The following is a 22893-nucleotide window of genomic DNA, read 5'->3' on the forward strand; positions in this document are numbered from 1 at the left end:
AGAGGAGCAAATCTTTGATATAATACAACGCACGCACAGCAGGAACAAAAACTAAGTTTAACAGAAAACGTGACGCTAGGAGCTGTATTTGTATAAGTTTCGTTTTGTAGAGCAGCGCACGCTCTAACCGATCAATCAAAGTTATATTCCTGTTGGTGAAATATGAAAAAAAGAAAAGCGAACACACTCCGGCCTGCTCGTTCAGGCGAAGAAATACGTAAACACACAGAAACACACAGCACGGAGAAACGAAACGGCGAATTGAAAGAGTAATCAAAAAGCGCGTTAGAATACGTATTCATATTTTCAGCGGACTCGAAATGCATGTATTCGCCGTGTATGCGCAATGTACCGAGAGGGAGAGCGAGAGCTCGGCTTGAATCTCAAAAACTCTCCGGATAATACTCGACGACGAAGCTCCGATGGATATTCCGGCGAATAGATTGAAAAAACTCTGGACAATGCGCGAGCTTTAAGCGTAAGATAACTTTTTTCGACTCTGTTAATTATACACGATCAGCTGCGCATCTCACGGCGCGTAGAGCAAAATTACTCTCTCTCTCTCTCTCTCTCTCGTCAAAATGCAAATGCTCATTAGCCGCGCTCGCGCGTTCTTATAATTCATTGGTGCCAGAGCGGAGCTGCCGCTGCGCTCGACTCTTTGACCTATATATATTAGCGGGATGCGATATACGGCTCTCGAATCTCGATGCGAAACCGGGCCAACGGCTCTATAGAGCTTTACCGAAATATAACGCAGAGCAGAGAGAGAGAGAGAGGAATTTCTTTTGAAAGCTCACCGCGCGCTTATTAAATGCCTCGGTTAAAAGGCGGCTCTTGTTATTCTCACTCACTTTTCCTTTTTCCGCGCGAGAGGAAGTCGCGTTTAGGCGCGTGTGCTAAGCCGGCGCGCATCGATCTCCCCGATCATCCACGCGCGGCCTCAAATTTCCGAGACTACCAGTACTCGATCAATGCGATCGCGAGACCCGCGAAATATATGCATGGCCGCTTTCTTTCTGCCTCATATCCGCACAGGTGGTTCATCATGCAGATTGCTCGTTGGATATCTCTCTCTATCTCTCGCTCTCGCTCGGTTATTGACATCGCCTCGATTTTTTTTTTTTTTTTTATTTATATCGAAGGTTGTTACATCAGAGAGACTCGAGAGCTTTGGACACATATGATACTACTCTATAGAATTGTACTGCTGCTCTAAATCAAACTTTCCGATGTATTCCCGTACGTTCTGTATCGTAGGTTCGATTTTGTATATTTATTGAGAGGAAGCCACACACTCGCGCGACTCCGTGAACGGGGAAGCGGAGAATATATATATAACGTACGTATAGAAACTGTATTTTATTATCCATTTATATATAAAGTCTATACTACTGTCCGTCGTCTACTTTGAAACGCATTTTACCAGCCACGCACACACGCACACACACACACACGCACACACACGCACGCAAAACTTATATGGATATGAGTTCTTGAATACGGGTATACTACGTGTGCATATATATATATATATTACACAGGAACCGCCATTGATTTGTAATCCGTAGGATATGTTATTATGTACGTAATACGTTCATCAAAAGCTTTGATGTGGCTAAAAGGTATCGCAACTAATCACGTATATATATAGTCACACGTATACTATAACAATCATATATTATATAATATACAGAAAAATATATACCTAAAAGCTTGTGATAATTGAGTAGAAAATCCAAATGTTATATCGTGATACGAGAAATAATGCTCTATACAACTTTCAAATCAAATTTGATATATATATATATATATATATATATATATATATATATATATATATATGCATATATATATATATATAATACGAGTTCGTCACGGTACGTACTATGAAAATTTCTGGTTTTATCGAAAAACAAAAGAATGAGCTGTGCGACTGTATGCAAAGCATTTCTTTTATATACATGGTACAATTCAAGTGACAATTGGCTAATTACGGGTATACTTTTATGAAAACTACATGTGTTTCCCTTTAACCTATATCGATATATCTTGTCTTATATACAAACCGATAAGACGATAAGTTCAAAGTTTGAGAAATGAATATTTATATTGTTGAACTCTCGAGATATATTTTTGACCTATACAATCGTCGATATATGTATTATAATATGCGTTTTCACATTATCTAATTCTACGATATTGTTTAAGCACACGTGTTCCGATCATTATTATATAGTTTACTTGACGTGAAACGTTATTGTTCAGAGTACGACTATATTATACACGTTCTATATATTTGTTCCAGACGCGTGACGACCAATCAACCGTCTGTAATTTCGCGGGAATTAGATAACCGACGCACCGACCAAAGTTACTACACAATGTACTACGATAATAGAGGAGATTAAACTTTTGACGCGCTCTCCAAGCATTGAAATTGAAACTTTTCCCAAAGTACGACTGTTGCATAAAAGTTTATACGATAAGTTGATATTATTATTATTATTATCATAGGTATATGCACTCGCTCATCAAGGCGAGAACGCAGCTGTTGTCTCGAATTATCTCTCTGTCTTATATGTTCGCCCAACTGATCATCACTTCTAAACGCCTCGTATACGAATAAAAACTCGTTGCGAATCTATTCTGTATTATAAGAGTTGATCGTTTGGTTAATTATCGGGTGTTGTTGAACAAAACAAAATAAAAAAATCGAAGCGTTTAAAAGCGATTGATAGTCAAACTCTATGTATAGCCGCGTGTTTATGCGCCATATTATACTGATTCGCGCCGCGCGGAACTGAATAAGAGAAAGAACAAAATTAAAAATACATGTATAGCGACATGATAATATACATACTGTAGGCGATAAACATAGGTATATAGCAACAACTTTTGATCGGGGCCATCGAGTACCATTAATTTTGCAAGCGCTTAGCGATGGGGGAAGCCGAGTGAGTAAGTGTGTGTGTGTGTGTGTGTGTGTGTGTGTGAGTGTGAGTGAGTAGGGAAATGAGTTTAATGGTAATCGAGCGTCTTAACGGCCTTTTCTATGCTTCGCAATAAACTGCAGAGCTGCACACATACGGATCATGACTTTTCTTTTCTCCTATTCGGTTAAGTATACCGTATACCGCAGAAACTGTAACACGGATTTGATGGTTATAAATCTACATATAGATTGAAAGAAAATAAAACACGTAGACAATGAGATTGATCACTATACATACGTATGTAATAACGATGCGTATATGCATAAATAAATAATTATAGCAATTATCGTTGTACGATAAACGGCGAGTATAATGTATGTGTATGTAAATACTTCCTTATACATACATATATATATATATATATATATATATATATATATATAGTAACGTAAAAATGAGTGAAATAAAAAAATTATTATACATACGAGATACAGCTGTACCTCTTATTTCCACACACCTCTATATAACGCACGTACGGGTCAGCAAATCCGCTGGAGTTTTATCTCTCTCTCTCTCTCTTTCCACTTCGGAGCTGCTGGGGAAAAAGTGGAAAAAAAAATAGGCTGCGAAAGAAAGGAGGGAAGAAGAAGGGCGTAAAAAGTGCGAGGGTGATTTCTAAAAATAAACGTTTATTTTAGCCCGACGCTCGGCCGAGCGAGCGAGTTCGTAGAGCTACACACACACACATGCGCCGGCAAAGACTCCAGCACATATCAGCAGGATATTTTCGTCGAGAGGGAGAGAAAACAGAAACCATGAGGGAGAGCGCGCGCATATTGTCTGACCAAACAGGGGTATCACTACTGCAGCAGCTCTCTCTCTCTCTCTCTCTCTCTCTATCTGGCCTTGCGTTCAATGTTGTACAACAGAGGCGAAAGTGCGGGCACATATGTTTAGAGAAGAGCAGCTGTAGTGAGGGACGAGTAAGGGAGCGTCGTTATCACGCACTGCTCGTACCGACGCGCAGTAAAAACTCGACGCAGCTGGGGGAGCTTTTTGTACCAGCCACCGGTACACACACGGAGCCTCCTGACTGTCGGTCGGTAACGATCCCCCGATACTTTTAAATTCTTCTCAAATGCGAAGAAAAAAAATAATGCTTACATCCGCAACGACTCGATTACCCCGGAGATACATAAAAATAATGGGCACGAGTACACAGAAACCGATCTGCCCATCGACTAGCAGTAATGACGCTCGCGGCTCGAGTCGCGCGCGCTTCTCTACACACACACATACGCACGCCTATCTCAGCTCGTTTCTCCGCTTATCGATTACGGGTTACGGCCGGGGCTGACAGCCAGCCAGCGTCTATACAGACGAGCAAGCGACGCACACTGTACATGCGTATACATACGTATAGATATGTGCAGGGGTAAATAAAAGCCGCGATTTTTCTCCTCGGCTCTAGTCTACTCTTTTTATCCCTATCTCCCTCGCAGCTCGTTATAAACGCAAGCGGTTATAGAGCGAGCGCGCGCGAGATAGCTGTTATTTTCCATCGAGCTAGCCGCAGGCGCTCTTTCTCCGCGCGCGCGCGCGCGCGCCTGCTCAAATTGCTTTATTATAGATAACGAGAGAGGAGAAAAAAAAAACATCGCGCTCGATATACGTATGCGCGCTTTCCAATTAAACCCTATACAGCTACACGTATATACGCGTACATCGAACGTGTTTTGTTTGAAAGATATACAGGCTCGATGGCCCCGCGAGTATAGTTTATTATTTAGTCCTATATAGAGCTGCTCCGGTGCGTGGGTGTAGCTCCGGATAAATCCGAGTTAGCGACGCGAGTGCGGAGAAAGTTCCTTTAAAAGTTCGCCCCGCGCAGGAGTCCCAATAAATCTGCGATAATAGCCGCGTCCTATACAACTACACAGACGCACGTAGAGAGATTCTTGATGAAGACAAAGTTGGAGAAACGGAGCGAGGGAAGCCCCGGCGCTGCTGCGCCCTTTTCATCGCCGGACGTAATAAAATAAGAAAAGTCGTATATGGATGCGGTCTTAATTACCATTATAAAAAAAAAAGCCAGCCTCGTGGGTGGAGCTGGCGTCTTTTCGCGACTCGGGGGGATGTGTTATTTTCAGTACTTACCTTCGAGAGAAGCGGCAGTCTCGGCTCTCCCCCTCCTCCTCCTCGTCCTTTGTGCGTCGATGGCAAAATAAAATTCGATTCACATCGGCTCTTATATTCGGAAAAAGAGTGAGAAATGATGGGAAATAATGCAACTGATAAGTATACGATACGTAGCAGTTTTCAAAGGAATAACGTTATCTTGATTCAGAATTTGATATTTATTCGTTTTTTTTTCTTTTGGTTTGATTTTCATTAAAATTGTTAGTACTGATAAAACCGTCACTGATAAAACAGCTATTAGATAGTTAACATATAATTTTGTCCCTTTTGCTGTACTCAGAAGAATTCTTAGTTGGACTCGTTTGTTTCGTCATTATACACTCGGAGATATTTTATATAAAATATACGGATATATATATATATATATATATATATATGTATATATATATATATAGTGTACAGAGAATTTCTTCGCGTATACTCAATTCAAACTGAAATTGCACTTTTATTCCAATTAAGCCCTGTTCTGAGTATATCCGACAAAAGTATCAGTCGTTTTTATATTCTTCCTCGTTTATTAATTATTAGCATATATAACGGAACCACCGATTGATTACTTTTTTAAACGGTATATATTTACAATGTTCAATAACTTTCAGGACTTTCACGTTCCAAATACATAACGCGCAAACAACATCGTGTATACAATTTTGTAAAAGTACGTCAAAGAGCGCATACATGCACGTGTTATATAAGTATATTCGTATTATTGTATATTAGTAGCTTTTGGTTTGTAATTCAGCTCGAAAATTAGACTGCCGATACGAACGGCGGCGGTGCGCGTGCGAAATTAATCCGACGAAAATATGCCGATATTACAAAGTTGTATACATATAGTTTGCTAATAATAATATAGATGGCTTTTAGTGAAATTGGAAATGATGCATATAGGGTGTATATATACCAAGTTCGTGTAGACCTCAAAGTCTAAAAATAATACTGAACAAATATAATGTAATACCTCCACTACACTGTAAACCTCGTGTGATTGTCAAAGTAGCTTGTTATTGATTTTGTGACACATTCGGATTTTATACTCTGCATCATTTATTCGGTGTCGCTTGTGATCTTCTCTTTGATACTGTATATTTTAATAATTGTATGTTTTTTTTTTTGTACAACGCGCGCGCACCCCGCCCACTCTTTTTTTTTCGTGTCTTTTTGCTTTTTTGCGAAAACAGTGAACAACACATTATCGCTTAATTTATAATTATACAAGGTATACCTTACGTATATCAGCAAAACGTATACATAGATATATAACTCTTTTGGCTTTAATAATTAGTATAATTACACAGAAAAAATTACACGTCGGCCGGCCAATTTTTCGAACGATCAAATTAGAATTTCATCATGCGAACCTACACGTCGGATCCAGTTAGCTGGAAATTATAAAGTAACGCGCTTTTTTCCACCGACTTTTCATCTTTCTCGCTGTTCTCGCTACGATCGACGCGCACAAATATTCGTTTCCGTCAGCTATACGCACGATAATCAAGAGAAACAATTTTGAAAAACTTTAGGCCTGCGTATAGTTGCGATTAGGCATTCGTGGCAATAATTTTCCCCCGTAATTCAAATAATGCTCTCATTCCAGAACGTGAATATATACTACTATATGTATGTGTGTGTGTGTGTGTGTGTGTGTGTTTTCGCTGGAAATTACATGTCACAGATGTCACGCGTGCGTAAAGTTGAGCTGACGAAACTTTAGCTGAAATACTTAATTTCAAAGACTAGTCTTGGTGTAACGCGCGCGGATCAATGACGTGAAATGCGTCGGCGGCCGTGTATACACCTATAGTCGTCACAAAAACTTTTCTCTTCTCTCTCTCCCTCTTTGTTGCAAGTATGTGATCGATTGATATATATATATTTATATTCATTGACAGTAAATCAAATAAGAACGATAATTAGCACGACATAGTTTATTTTGCTCATTACCTAATTTCATACGAATCTGCATTTATCATCACCATTTCTCTCTCTCTCTCTCTCTCTCTCTCTCTCTCTCTCTCTGTCTGTCTTCATAGCATCATTTATAGGGGTACATTGCTGTGTGATGCTTGGAATATACTTCATTTTCGTTTCCTCGTAACAATAATAACTATCAGTTGCAGTATAGATTACAATAACAAGATCGATAAATTATAACAAATGATAAAATGCCCGCGAGCGAGACGACGATATTATTATACAATACAACGGAAATATAATAAGAAATGTACAAATGATGAGAGGGTCGTGTAGCATCAGTCGTTTAAGTTTGTTTTTTCTCTCGACTACACAATATATCATGAAAAAACTAAACTGACTCGATTGTCGCTTAATAACTTACGTTTACAAATATAGGGGAGGAGCTCTAGTGAATTTCGCTATACGAGAACAACCTAAAGTATATCGACGTATATAAGTTAACAACAGTGAAAATCAGATTTAACGCTAACAATAACATCGAGTATACAAGAGTATACCAAAAATCCTGGAATCATGTGTGTTATAGAAAAATCGCATCGCACAATACGCTAGAATAAGAAGTAGAAAGCAAATACACCATATTGTATAAAAAAGGTACGAACATATAACACAATGATAATAATGAAATAACGTATAATAATATATTAGTCCTCCTCCTTTCATTCACGCTCTGTAAACTCGTTGAGTCTGTAACCTCCTGCGTCTTTATTTCCTCAAACTTTTTGTTGTCTTTATTTTGCTTCATATTTTTATTTATAGTACACAATGTCGCTTCGCGTTTGCACTTTTCGGGAATTGCTCGCTATCAAACGTCACAATCATACGCTCGTCGTACGTATATGTATAGTATGCAATACGATTGTGGATTATATAACGAGGGGAAATGAAGAGATCGATTAAAGCCTCTGCCTCGCGACCCACAAAGCTGGAAATATTTACGAGCTCTAAAAACGTTTAACCCCAGCCGAATATACACACATACACACGTGCATACAATGCGGTAAGATTATTTTTTCGTAGAACGAGCGAGAATATACAATCTAGTGTCCGATTCGCGATTTCGAGCTCCTGTGCTGCAAAGTGGGGGAGCCTCCTTGTACTTTCCAGCTGTGTGGCTCGCTTTGCAAGGCTCGCGTTTATAATTTTACTGTCTCTTCTCTTTGGACACGAAAAGAAACGAAAAGTACGGATCTTGTTTTGTTGTTGTGGCTGTTGTTATCCAAAGGTATAGGCGAGGAATACAAGAAGAACGATATATTTAGTTAACCAGTGTCCTGCGGAGTGCAGCCGACAAGAAATCATGGACAGAACACTTACAAGGCCAAATGCACTTTCGGCTGAATGTAAGAGGTAGATGAAAGCTTGACAAATATATGTATATTAATTGACTTAAATTTACGTAGAAGTTCATAAATTCGCCGTTCAGTAATAGCAATAATTATGTCAATAATAATACTAATAAACGCAATCATCATGATAATTGTAATCGAATACCAATGACGTGAATGATAATAATCGTAAATATCCTTACATATCGTATAATATTGATTAGTCGTAACGCGACAATAATAATCTCGTAATTTTAATAAACAGTGGTTATTAATAGCAATGGCAATCAACCGCAATCATACAATAATAATGATGATAATAATAATCATAATTCTTTTGATATTAACGATAAGTATATTATATAATATATTTTTTATTATTTTTATATATATATATATATATATACACACATATCTACTCTCAACTCTCGCATTTAAACCTGTACAATAAGTCTCAAAATACACATTCCTCGAGAATCACTTATTTATCCCTTTTTTTCCCATTAAACTTTGTTTCCTTCTTATTTCCTTGGTATCTCTTTATTTTCTCTATAATGCTTCGACACAATTTCAACGAATTAATCGAGAATAATCGTTTATTAATATAGATTCATCGAACTTCGGTTATAACGTGAAAAGTTTCAACTGTAGAGGTCATTTTCTTTTTTGTATCAACAACTTCTTCAAGGAACTACGTCAAAACGTCAAGTGTGCGGCGCGAAGGTAACTCAGAATCCAGTTGTCGTACGAGTATATGTATATATATACACACACACACACACACACATATAGTAGTATATAATAATAGCGTTTGAAATTGAATTAATGCTCGCGTTCTCTCGGCTGCGTCAGGGGCCTATATAAGCAATTTCACGCCGATGTATGAAAGTGCACACGTTGTGTGTATGACTGAGAGCAAAAGGGAAAACCGACGCGTCTGTGTGTGTTGCAAGGTGTATACAGGTTCACAATGGTCTGACGTAGTTCCTCGAAGAAAAGTTTCTTCTCGTAAAACGTATGCAGGAAAAATGGATTTCAAATGCCTTTCACACCCGGTGAGAAATAATTTTTCTTTGTTTCCCTTTGTGTTATATATTTTGTCCATTTATTTTGCCAGCCCACAGATAGAAGGCGTCGAATATGAAGACATCAGAACTTTTTTTATCATTATTATTATATGATACTTTTTTTTTTGTCGATGCGTATATTGGAACTTGATGAGTCGCGAAAAAAATGCGAAACGAAACGTTTCATGTCGCTCGAGGAGATTCGTTTTGTTTTATTCATCGTGTACTTAACATTAGTAAAAATACTTCTTTTATATATTTTTTTCATTCTTTATAATAGTATAGGTATATTCTCTTTTTCTTTGTCTCATGAAAATTTGATTCTGCCCCTTCACGACTCTCCCCTTTCTCTCTCTCCCTCTCTTGACAATTTGTATATACTTATTATACGTTTCATACATGCAAGTCTGCTCTACGTGCACGTCATCCGCGCACTTTTACATAAGTTTACTTATACATTTTCTCACGTGTCTGCCTTACCGTAGTTTATCTATGTACTTATATAATCTCGATTTTGCTTCAAGTGATTACTTTTTGTTTTACCGCGACTTATCCGTCTCCCTTCCCTTTGCTTTTCTGATTTCCTATCTAAGATATATACGATTCTGTCGCTGCGTGTCTATCTCTATATTTTTATGTCATTGTGTGTAACGTCTGTCAACTACGTGTGAGTGTAATGTCGCGTCGCTTTTTGAGGACCGAATTTCCGTCGTTCGCCATATTTAACTATAACAACGCTACATAATCTGCTCGCAGCCGACAGCTTAAATTATATATATTTATATTTATATATCGATACACTGTGTTTTTGCTTGAATATTACTTTCGCTATTAGTTGCTCCTAACTATTGCCTACTTTGTTTGAATCGTCGCCATACTTTATATATTTTTGTTTGTCTGTTATTGTATACAGTCGCTAGAGTAGTTCTCCCGTTCTAATGCTTCGAGTTCGCTCTAAATATCGATTCGAGTCAGTCTGCAGATCAGTATCCAATTGTTCTTGGACAGCATTTTTATGTATACATGCCCTCGCGGTTATTAACTTTATATATGTTATACTTTGTTTTCCTCTAATTATTTTAGTCTTTTTTATCTCATATCATTTCAGCACGTTTAGTCTTTGTTTATCTTTTGTTTGTTTGTTTATTGGTTAGTTGGTTGGTTTGGATCAAGCTTTGGATAATTTACATCGGTTGCATTTCTGAGTGGATGACTGCGGTAATACTGCGGTTTAATAATCTGCCACTATACTCCTATAGCACTTACGTAACGCATAGCTTGACTCTTTTCGATCTCCTATCTCTCTCCCTCTCTCTCTCTCTCTCTCTCTCTCTCATTATCGTATGCACATACATATATACACACACACACATATATATATATATATATATATATATATATATATATATATATATATATATCCATACCTATGAAATATAATTGCGCGATATCGTAATGTAAATCAGATGACGTAATAATATTCAATGCAGGTATATGTGTATACTGAAGTTACATGAAATATTAAATCAGTCGCGAAAGGAAAACTCTTTAGTCGCAATAAGGATTATCGTTTATGCAAGTCTTGTTGTTACCTCTGAGTGTATATAATAACGCGATAAAAGAACGTATATTGTGTGTAGCTTATATTGAATAGACAAAGAACAAATGGACTGATGCTCTCTTATTATTATGATTATTGTTACTGTTATTATTATTATTATTATTATTATTATCATTATTATTATTATTATTAGTATTATTATTATTAGTATTATTAGTGTTTATTATTATTATTTAGTATATAGAATTAATTTCATTAATCTCTCGCTATCTATATTCATAGTGCAAATATATTTATCCAAGCGATAAAATTTCAGTTCGAATTCATTACACAATACATAAATCGCGTAAGTACTCCCCCTCGGATTTTATACTCTGCATCATTTATTCGGTGTCGCTCGTGATCTTCTCTTTGATACTTTATATTTGAATAATTGTATGTTTTTTTTCAACGCGCGCACTCTTTTTTTCGTGACTTTTTGCTTTTTTGCGAAAACAGTGAACAACACATTATCGCTTAATTTATAATTATAAGGTATACCTTACGTATATCAGCAAAACGTATACATAGATATATAACTCTTTTGGCTTTAATAATTAGTATAATTACACAGAAAAAATTACACGTCGGCCGGCCAATTTTTCGAACGATCAAAGTAGAATTTCATCATGCGAACCTACACGTCGGATCCAGTTAGCTGGAAATTATAAAGTAACGCGCTTTTTTCCACCGACTTTTCATCTTTCTCGCTGTTCTCGCTACGATCGACGCGCACAAATATTCGTTTCCGTCAGCTATACGCACGATAATGAAGAGAAACAATTTTGCAGCCTTGGCTCTAGCCCGCGACGTTTGATCGCGTGAACGAAGAAAAGAAAACGCGCAGAAATTATTGCGACAGTTTCGTTAATACATATTAAATATCTGAGAATTGCAAACGGTTTTTATAATTATCATTTTTTTGTTTTGTTTTTTGTTTTTTCATCGTCGTTTTGTATACACGCGTATAGGTTTTCTTTTTTGATTTATACATTTACATCGTAGATATATACTCAAAAGCTCTGGAGTAGAGAAGAGAGAATAAATTTGCTCGCGAATTTCGTTATATATTATCTGAGTTAAAAAGGAAACAACCATATATAGAATAATCCATGAAAAATACTTGACTCTAGGTTTAAAAACGCATTTTCTTATGAATTTTTCATTGGAACTTTTCACGCACCTCGATCGAGCTTGCTCGCCTTTTCTTCCCCGTATATACCTGCGCGTACATCGCGCGCGCATATACACGTGTTATATGCGTGTCTGTGTCTGTATATATCATCAGCCCTCGCGCCTCACAAAATATCGCTGGATGCGTTCAACAAAATTATATTCATATATGTATATCTATCATCGTCAATATTTTCTTTGAAACATATCTTTGAAATTTTTTCTCTGCTTTTATTATCTTTCATAATCATCATATGTTTTGTTAAATTTGTCTCTTTTATGATGTGTGTATATATATCATGGATGTATTTCTTTTATAATATATATATACTTTGTTTTTTTTATTAATAATATATATATATCATCTATATTAGTGATTCATACGAGCGATGCAAACACCGTGGTATCGAACGTTTGGCACGCACCGATCGTCGCGCATAGTCTCGGACTCGGTGCACGTTACCAATTATATAATAATATATATAATATAAGGTGTGTTTGTGTGTGTGTGTGTGTGTGTGTGTCTGCGTGTATCGTGTGTACACATGTATTCCTTTCGTCGCGTTGTCGTTATATACCTCCTTAGTACAGCCGCTGTGTGACGTGCTCCGTTATCGTTATATTTTTTTCCTTTTTCGTTTTCGCTAATCGCTCGTCGTGTTCATCCTTCGTGCGGTATAAGTTATAGATTCAGCTGCTGCTGCTGCTGCTGCTGCTGTGGCGGTGGAGAGAAGCGAGTAGCGGTGGTACATATGTAATGTGCACTGGCTGAGAGCGGGAAAAACCAGAGGGACGAAACAAACGCGTCTGCCTTAGAGTGGATGTGTCTGTGCGTGTGTGTGTGTGTGTGTGTGTAGAGCACTGCACGAGTGGATATCGATCGAGAAAGAGAGAGGGAATGCCGAAACGAATAATGTTTCGCTTGGAGTAATCCGGAATTAACGCACGGACAGGCATGTGTGTTTCGTGGATCGTCGCGTGCGCGCGTGGGCGTGTGTGCTACATGTCGACTAGTAAAAAAGATGGCTGAGAGTGAAAAAATGCCTTATAAAAGAGTATCACGTCTATAATATATTTATATATATACGTGAGTGCGGTGTGTGTGAGAGAGAGAGAGAGAGAGAGCGGGGGGAAAAATACATCTATAATGTAGGTGGCGAGCGTGATGCGAGGGTTTGCGAGAAGGTTACGCACTTTTTACAGACGATAATTGTGAGCGAGAGGGGAAAAGCGGCTGCTCTTAACGAGAATGACTAGTGGACGTTCTTCACGCGGGTACACAGCGAGAGAAAGATAGAGAGAGAGAGAGAGAGAGAGAGAGAGAGATGACTCGTGTGTCTTCTCCCGGTTACATTATTACATCCGTGGCGATCGAAGGTGTAATTGAAATAATTAATTAATAAAAACGTTGTTGTTACATATCTTTCTCTCCGTGTGTCCGAGTGTGTGTGTGCGTGTGTGTATCCATAAGGGGACGAAGGTCACGGAGGGACGAGAGAAATAAACATCCATCGCCGTCCGTCTCTTTGCGAGCGTGTGTGCGAGCGCGACACTCGTATTCTCTGGGTTTTTTTTTTTTTGTTCTTCCCTTCTCTTCCTCGATCGAGACGACGAATTGTATGTTGCTCGCGCGCGTGCGTTACTGTGTATGCGTGTAAAGTATAGAATCAGTCTTGCTATCCTCGACGAAAGGAAAATATATTCTCGATGGCTCACATCCCCTATTCGGTGTGTACGTGTGTGTACGTGGTCGCGACGATGCTGCGGAGAAAAAGACAGACGGGGGTGTACGAGTAGGCATGTGTGTGTGTGTGCCGAATCTCGCAGCGAGTCTAACGAGGGGTAGTCTTGAGTAGAGGTGAGAGAGTAAAAAGTGTGCGGTAGATAGGCTAACAGTACTCGTCGTCGTCGTTCCTCTTGTTCGCTTCTCCTCCGATGCAAGTGTCGTGTGTGTGTGTGCGCGTGTATGCAATTGTAAGTGGGAGCGTAAGTGAAAGCGCGAGTGCGAGTGCGCTTAGGAATATTAACGGCCTCTCGCCCACCGGAGCAGGGCGTCCGCCAGTACGTCGAGGTGCGCTTTTGTCTGGAACAGAGGAAAAAAAAAAAAAAGAGAGCGCGCGAAGGGTCGGCCATTAGTATAGAGCGCGTCTTTTCGCGATGCTGAGCCCGCGACTTTCTGCTCTCGCTGAGGTCTCTATATATACGAGTATACGAGAGCAGAAACGTGACTCGGCACGTCTAGCACAGAGTTATAGATATAGTTGATAGAGAGGCTACATGAAGGATGGGGCTTATTGGGATTATACTCACGGTTTTGTAGAACATGCAGGCCTGTCGGTCCTCGTCCTCGCCGGCCGGACAGTCGATGAATCCGTCGCAGAGTACGTGGTCGTCGATGCAACGGTACCGACCCATGTGGTCGGCCGTCGGACAAGCGAACCTCTCCATGCCGTCGTCCGACAGCGGGCACTCTGAAATCACAGGAGGATAACGCGTCGTGCGTAATCCGTATAGGTATACCGCCCACGCGCATATCATCGTCTCTCTCTCTCTCTCTCTCGGTTATGCAGGTGTCTCGCGCGATCGTCCTAGTCCCGCCGGCGTGCGCAGGATAGGGAAAGTTCGCGAAAAGGGGCGAGGGCGTTGCAACGAGCGCTGCCGCATCGACCCGCTCTCGGCTGTGCCACCCGGAGAGCAGCCTTCTCTCTCACTCTCTCTCTGCGTATATAGGTGTCGTCGGCGCGCCTGCAGTACGCGCGTAATACGTAGCGCGGAGAGAAAATTTATCGAGCCATGAAAGAAGCGCGCTAACCCCTCTTTCCCTGGCCGCCAAGACGGGGAGCTCGATTGAAACGAGCCATTGTCTCGCGCACTATGCGCGCATGCAGACAGGAAGTATCCTCGGGGAAATCGTTGCCCGGCCCTCGATCGATCGAGACTCCATTAAAGCGACTAGGCTGTGTGCTCTAGTCTCCGGAATACCGATCAGTCCCAGGCCGCGTCTCCGTGCATGCACGAGATGCGTTAGCCAGCGAGCACCGACTCGCGATCGCCCAGTCCGACCGTACCCGGGGCATGACTACTCGCGCTATACTCAGTAGTAGCAGCCGACACTATACTACTCGACGGCTCGAGATCGCGTAATTACAAGGGTTAAGCGAGGCCGCTTCAATTTTGACACTCAGACCTCTCGATACATCCGCGCACGTGTCATTAGTTTAAACGTCGAAACGCTTCTCTCCGCTGAGTAATCCAAGAGTCGAGCCGTGCAGGATAATTAGTGCCTCGCGTGTCCGATGTATGCGGCCGAACGTTCAACAAGTTTCTATCGATTCTCCCGCGCGAGCGAGCGAGCTGCTCCTGTCCGTCGTTTATCACACACACATACACACACACACACACACTATACACTCGAAAAAAAGGAACTCGCTGACGTCAGACGCACACACACACAGACACGTAGAGCTGGCGATCGTTAAGTATATATCTACTCGTCGAATCCGTCGCTCCTCGATGTTTTTCGTTCGCCCGCGATAAAATAAACTACTATCCGCGTCGCGTATTCAGCGAATTTCTATCCCTACAGTCGTTTGAATAAACATATTCGATACGGCGAGTGATCCGCGAGCGCGGCCACGTGCATAATACCGGGAATTAAAGATACATATGGCTATTGCGGCGGGGAAAATTGCAGTTGACGTTTATGTTACGCGTGTTCGATTGGAGCGAGCGAGCGAGCGAGCGAGCGCTGCGCAATAATATATCGCAATAATATAAGAGCCTCGTCGTCTAGAGCCGCTATAGAGTCCGAGCGCCGCGACGTATACACCTGATCTCCGAGAAAGAGGGAGACCTTCAATTGCGCGAGTTATCCGCGGGCCGAAAATAGAAGAGGTGCTGCGAGAGAAATTGAATTCGCATGAGCGCTGGAATAGAAGAGAAAAAAAAAAAAACAAGTTCGCAGCAAGTGTATATATATATATATAACTAGAAAGTTTCTATTGACACGAAAGTTTGCCGCTGCCCGCGATAGAGCAATCAGAGTAAAAGATGAGGCTTCCGCGTAAGGGGGTTAAGACGTGCCTGTTTTGAAGGGACAAGCTATAGTCGAGAGAGAGAGAGAATCTGGCGCGCATAAGTAGGTGCAGCGACGTACTACGTAGCAGCGTATGCGCGCGCGAGAGAGAGAGACATACGTCACACGACGTACGGTTCTATGACTATGTCGTCATCGCACGAGCATAGAGAGAAAAACGTCAACGGCTTAAATATAACCATCCCTCTTTTTCGCGCGCGCAATCGACTGCAGCCGCAGCCCTACATGCGTTTCAACTCTCTTCTCTGTATGACGTAGGCATACAGCTGTCATCATAGCGCTCGCGCGTCTGTCGTGACGGCCGCCGCCTATGCGCTGCATTAAATTGTCTAGGCCGAGAGATAGAGAGAGACTCGATTATTTTGTTTAGACCGTAACTAGTCTGAGAGAGCTGCTTGTAAAGACTCGTTGTGTATAGACTGGAACTTTGTTTCTTGATTGTTGTTCTTTGCGGTGTGTATAATCGCGTATAGTGCGAGAGAAAGTTCGATTCTCGCAGCTCTCTGTGCAGTCTAATGGAAATTCGTGGCGGCGGTCGATGAAAAATACATTAACGTATTATTCCGAGTCAATTTCTCTCTCTCTCTCTCTCTCTCTCACTGCCGGCCTAATTTTAGCCCACATCGAGTCGAGCTGTTATATTTGCGTCACGCGAGAGCCAGATAAGTCATCTCCGCATATAGGCTATAGCTATACCCGTGTATTTTTCTCTCGCACCTGTTAGCCCCTCGCGCATTATACCTGTCCGCACGTGCGCGCCGATTGAAAATTCGCGCATTGTTTGCGCCGACACAATGCGCGCGTTTTCACACACACAAACACCCACACAAAGTTGTTGGCAGCTCGCATTGTCATGAAAGTTGCGAGCGTTATGTATACGCTGCACAGAGCGAGGGAAAAGGGTCGTCGACGGCCAAGGTGCTCTTACTCGCGATGGGGCGCGGTTGCCTGCGTCATTGGCCCGAGCCGACTTTCTTCGCTCGTGCGTGTGTGTGCGTGTATATCTATATCTATATCGACGAGCGAGCGAGCGAGCGAGAGGAGGTGGCGGGCGAAGCTATAGTTCCGCTCTCTCTCTCTCTCTTAGAATAATAACGTAATGACGTCAGAGCTGGCGCGAAGTATCTGCTAAGAATTAAGCTCGTCCTGCGAGAATTGCACGCCGACAAGTCGCCGATGTACGCGAGAGAGCGCCTCGTCCGCTTGGCCGAGGGATGAGCTAAGCGCGCGAGTTCTTATAGCCGGGAGCTAGGCCGGGGATGAAGTTATTTATGAGCGAGATAGGCGGCTAGCTAGATCGGCATGAAAGCGCGCGCTCGCTCGCGAGAATGAAAGGGGTAGAGTAGAGAGAAGGGTCATTGCACTCACCTATTTGAGGAACGTCGTACTGCCTGTTGCCTCTGGCCGACCTGAGGAGGAACTGCGACGCCATGCTAGCACCCGCCGCTTGGGCCAGTGCCGCCGGCGAGCTCTCCTTGATGACCTGCTGTTGGTTCCTCTTGGACTTTAGCTCGTTCGAGCTGGCCCTGCTGCGCTGCTGCTGTTGATGCTGTTGTTGGGGCACCTCCTCGAGCTCCTCGTCCTCGTCCTCGTCATCCAAGCTGCTGTAGAGCAGCGAGTGATGTCTCTGCTGCTGCTGCTGCTGCTGCTGCTGCCGATAGAAGTTACCGAACAGAGCCGAGAGCACGTCGTCGAGGATGAGCAGCCGATCGGAACCGATCATCTCGGGCCGCTTGTCGTAGAGCAGCCAGTCGTGCCTGGCGTTCCTGCTGACGATCGTGTGCCTCGTCGCTATCGCCTCCCTCGGGCCGTCGGCCAGCATGAGGCTCGGCTGCTTGTTGGGTGCGAACCGCTGCTGTTGCTGCTGCTGCTGCTGCTGCTGCAGCGACTGCTGCGACGGCAGCCCGGGGTTGCTACTCGTCTGCCGGTTGCCCAGGGCCAGGGCTAAGCTCAGTCCTATGTAGCTCAGCAGCCAGAGGACTCGATTCGTCATTTCGCTGATTCACTGGCTTTCCGCGATTTTCCTCCTCCTCCTCCTCCTCCTCCTCCTCCTCCTCCTCCTCGTCTTCTTCTTCTTCTTCTCTGGATGCAGTAGCTCGCTCGCAGGCTTGTCGTAATCGTCGTCGTTCTATATCGCGTCGTATAGGAACTGCTCCGCTGCTACTTGACCGCGGCTATGCAAGAAGGAGGAAGAGAGAGAGAGAGAGAGAGAGAGAGAGAGAGAGAGAGAGAGAGAGAGATATTTGCGTGTCTTTGAGGGTACGCGTCGTCGTCGACGAGTCTCAGTGAGCCCGAACGAGAGTCAGCTGGCGCAGGATCTTGACGAGTTCCGTTCTAGCTATCGGACGTCTCGACTCGCTCACTGTCATGTTAGGTCGCGTACGGGGGCTATTGCGGCAGCCGATGCTGCTGCTCTTGTCGAGGATGACGACTGACAGCAGCAGTTGGATAGGCCGGTGTGACGGCAACGGCGACAACTCGCCACATACGCTGCTGCTGTTGCTCTGATCCGCTGCTCTACTGCGCGCTCACTTGTTGATGACACCGGTACAAGCTCGTCTGCTGATGAGGATGATGCGAGCGGCTGCCTTCGCTGCCCTGAAATCAGGACGTATTAACAAGCTTTATTTAGGCGGACGATCCCGTTTCTCATGCTCTCGTCCGCATGTAGTGATAACGTGAGTTTATAGATTTCGTTTTAGTTCGTTTTTTTCGAGAAAGATTTCAATTTATCGAGATTCGGATTTTTAGTGCTCTGGTGCGGGTGCGGGTGCAGAGATGCGCTGAGCTGTCGCTGTCACTTTTTTTATTTTTTTTTTTTTTGTTTTTTTTTTCGAGTATGTGCTTTCTTGGAGTGCTCTTAGAGGGTGCTCTTATAGGGTGCAGACCTAGCGCTCGTTTAGAGAGATTATAGAGTACATGGACACTTTTGCTTCGTTTTCACATCACACACTTATCACGCTTTCATCATCGTCATCTAGATTCTTTCGAGTCGAAGAGACAGAGAGGTGGTAAGAAAGAGAAGAGTATATGCGGGGGGGGGAGGGGGTCGGGAAAGGGTGAGAAGATTGTTCCTTATAAAAACACTCTTTTCCCTTGCGTCAGTCTCTCCCGTGTTGCACTGAATTTTTCGATCCTTGTAAAACGATCATCGTCGTCTCGGACGGTGCGCCGCAATGGCATTTATCTTTATTTCCTAGATTTAGACATTGTCATAAGGCAGCTCTAATTTTTTTACACAGCATACAAGTTTTTTCTCCCTCCTATACATATATAGTTTTCATATAACACACACATATATATATATATATATGCTTTCTTATCTATACCGTCAAATTGCTTGTACTTTGTCTTAATATACTTTTGCTCGCTCGTGCTTTATGTTTCATCAATCGTATATATCACAAACTGGTCGGTGACTGGGCCACCCTTGTACTCAGCAGTCGTTCAGCTCCGCGGCTGACGATCGTGTTCGTATATTATTAGGCATCGTCGTACAACGTATCGCGCGTACAACGCGTTTTCGCCTGTATATCGTATAAATAGATGTATATAATATATGGTAGTGATAACGAGAATATAACATCGAGGTGAACAGAGTAACGAAACTGCACAACGACGGAACAACGTACTCGAGACGCAGAGAGCAAGTATAAGTGCCGGCGGTGCTGGTGCTGCTCATCGACAATTCACGCAGTGCGTATACACATCACAACGACAATATTACACACGAGTATACATATAGAAGAAGATGTGCATATGTAATAGGTGATATATAACAACAAGTGGTGCGTCGCGGTGTATCATCGTTATAATACAGGACGGTGCAGCTGGTGCTCTGTGCGACTACACACACACACACACACACACACTCTCTCATCTTCTCGCACGCTCTCCCTTGACTAAGCACCTCCACTGTGCAGCGTTACGAGGCGTGTTCTGTATATTGCATCGGGGAGAGAATAAGTGCGAGTGCGAGAGGGCAAAACTAAGTAGTCAAGGAAGTGAGTAGTGCTGGTGGTGCTGTGTTTGCTCGGCTGCCGCACCTACAAAAAAACAAAAAACAAGACCAGTTAGGAGGGAGAAGACACGAGCGGTGCGGGAAAAGTATACACACGAAATAACGCGCGAGACTTTCTCCGTATCCATCTCTCCCTCTCACTCTCTCGTCATTATGTATACGTCGTCGTCGCGGTCGAACGGATCGATCGCGCGCGCGCGCGCGCGCGCTCGAGATACGATCCCAGCTGTGGGACGCGGCGGAACGTGAGAGAGAGAGAGAGAGAGAGGTGATAGGGGCGCGGCGCTCGCGGAAATTGGATAGAATGCACGCAGGCAGGGGCTATCAACAGGTGCCTAAGCGCGAGTGAGAGAGAAAGAAAGAGATCCGTTCGACAGGAGATAGAGGTAGGTGCACATAGCCTGCGTGCAGTGAATACTTGCTTCTGAGGAGCAGTAGCCGCTTGAGCTGAGCTGCATGAGGTCCTGCAGACCGACGGCTGCTGGCCGTTGCTGCAGGACTAGCGATGCCCAACGCTTCTGAGAATCTCGTCGCTGCAGCGCCCTCCGCCGCATCCTCGTCGCTGCTGCTCTATACTCGCCGACGATCGGAGAATAGCGAGAGAGAGAGTGCTGTCCTCCGCTGCTACTTACGCATACTTACGACGTCCCTCTCTCTCTCTCTCTCTCTCTCTCTCTCTTCCTCCTTCTTTCCTCGGCTCAGCCTCTAGAGCACGACGGCCGCCGAAGCTGCTGCCGCTTCTGTCACTGCGATGCGCGCACTACGAAAACTCGGGGAGCACACTGTCTCTCGTTGCTTCTTCTTCCTCGTCGTCGTCACTGAGGCACTTTTCCTCCTTCACTCGGTTTCTCTCTCTCTCTCTCTCTCTCTCTCTCTCTCTCTCTGCGTGCGGTGTAGGCGCGACTCGAGCGGGCGAAGAGAGTCGCGCCGGCTAATACACGAGTATAGGGAGGCAAACGGGAGAGAGAGAGATGTGGACAGAGAGCTGTGCTGCTGTGCTGCTGCTGGGTCGGCTCGACGGCGGGCTGTGCCGACGCCACCGCCGTGGCCACTGCGCTGCTGCCGCCGCCGCGGCCGGTGGAGGTGGAACCGAGGCGATCTCCTCGCTGCGCCAGCAGTGGTGGGAAGCGCCGCGAGGGAGGGTAGGTCGACTCCGTCACGGACGCGAAAAAAAGAGACGACGACGACGCCGCCGCCGCGGAGGGGCAGGTACTAGCTAGTGGAAGCTACCGATGCCGAGCGACCTGCAGCGGCGCGGAGAGTGTGGGTGAGCAGCGCTGACGTCGTCGTCCGCTCTCTCTCTCTCCCTCTCACGGCACTATACAGTCCGAGCCAGCCTGGGCGCTTACCACTGCCGCTGGCGGAAAAAGAAAGGAGAATATAGGAAATTTCTCGCGCGCGCGCGCGCGTGGGTGGGGGGGGGGGGGAGCTTCGATGAATGGAGAGTGTGCGCGCGGGTTCGAAAGTACTGAATGAAGAGAGAGAGAGAGAGTGAGCCCGGGAGGAGGACGCGCGCAAATTTTCCCTCTCTCGCGCCGCGCGGCGATCGATGCAAAGTCAAAAGCATTCGAAACGTCACTGACGTACTCGCTCTAAATCAAACCTACGCAACTCGGCTACCCCCGGCCAGAAGCTCGTTCGCTCGCTCGACTCGACTCGACTCGACTCGACTCTCCCTCCGGCTTCCAGCTTGATCAATCGATCCTTTTTTCCCTTCTTCCTCGTCTCTCGCTCGCGCGCGAATTAATATCAACTATAAACACCCTTTCGCTTTTCTCTATTTTCGGAGCGGGAAACCTTGAATTCCAAAAAGAAACGCCTCTTTCCGCGCGCGCGCGCGCCTATATGAATGAGCAATCGCAATCCGACGCAACGCATCGATCGACCAGTTAGAGAGATTTCCCCCAGGAAAAGCGCTTAAACGCCAGCCCCGCAGCTGGGCGTGGAAGGTGCTAATGGACGCGCGTATTCGCAGCGCAGCGAAGGTCGTTCCAAGCCCGCGTTAATGTGTGTGTTCTCGCGCTCTCTCTCTCTCACGCGAATCAATCGAGCCACAGACGCGTGTCGACGCGACCGCAAGGTAATTTAATTTAAATATTTATCGATTCAGCCCCGAAAATCTCATGCATTTTTTACTCTCCCCGATTTGTCAATCTTGTTATATAACGCGTCCGCTGCGGCAAACGAGCGGCGGGACATTTAAACACGGGCGGCGCTCTCTCTCTCTCTCTCTCTCTCTCTCTCCCTCGCATCAATAATAAAGTATTTTATGTACCCCTCCGCGTACGGCGTAAACAGTTCAATAAACGCGTCGCGCTCGCCCCACGGTTACGCGCAACATTCATGCTTATGTTTTATAACGCACCGCTACACGACCACGTGTATACAGGTACAGCGTTTTCCTTTTCGAATACGCGCGTTATGTGCGCTACCATATGCGATGTATACGATCGAGAATATACCGGCTCGCGCGCCCGGCGAAACAAGCGCATACTA

The 22893-nt window shown here is 43.9% G+C and overlaps 1 protein-coding gene across 1 annotated transcript; it reads right to left on the reverse strand.

Moving 5' to 3' along the window:
* Positions 1-6239: 6239 nt before the first annotated feature.
* LOC100678235 lies at positions 6240-21679 on the reverse strand. Its single transcript, XM_016984932.3, has 4 exons — positions 20820-21679; positions 17745-18974; positions 14591-14751; positions 6240-14363 (listed from the first exon to the last, which is right to left on the reverse strand). The coding sequence occupies exons 2-4, from the start codon at positions 18367-18369 to the stop codon at positions 14304-14306; spliced, it is 846 nt and encodes a 281-aa protein (XP_016840421.2). The 5' UTR covers positions 18370-18974; positions 20820-21679; the 3' UTR covers positions 6240-14303.
* Positions 21680-22893: the final 1214 nt, after the last annotated feature.

Source organism: Nasonia vitripennis, chromosome 4, assembly GCF_009193385.2.
Source record: "Nasonia vitripennis strain AsymCx chromosome 4, Nvit_psr_1.1, whole genome shotgun sequence".
NCBI lineage: Eukaryota > Metazoa > Arthropoda > Insecta > Hymenoptera > Pteromalidae > Nasonia > Nasonia vitripennis.

What these genes read in the sequence shown, in the direction of transcription:
- LOC100678235 (XM_016984932.3), bottom strand. Translation starts at nt 18,369, where the DNA reads ATGACGAATCGAGTCCTCTGGCTGCTGAGCTACATAGGACTGAGCTTA. An exon ending in GTACGACGTTCCTCAAATAG is followed by an intron (nt 14,752 to 17,744) that starts GTGAGTGCAATG and finishes CTGTGATTTCAG; the next exon opens with AGTGCCCGCTGTCGGACGAC. An exon ending in CCTGCATGTTCTACAAAACC is followed by an intron (nt 14,364 to 14,590) that starts GTGAGTATAATC and finishes CCTCTGTTCCAG; the next exon opens with ACAAAAGCGCACCTCGACGT.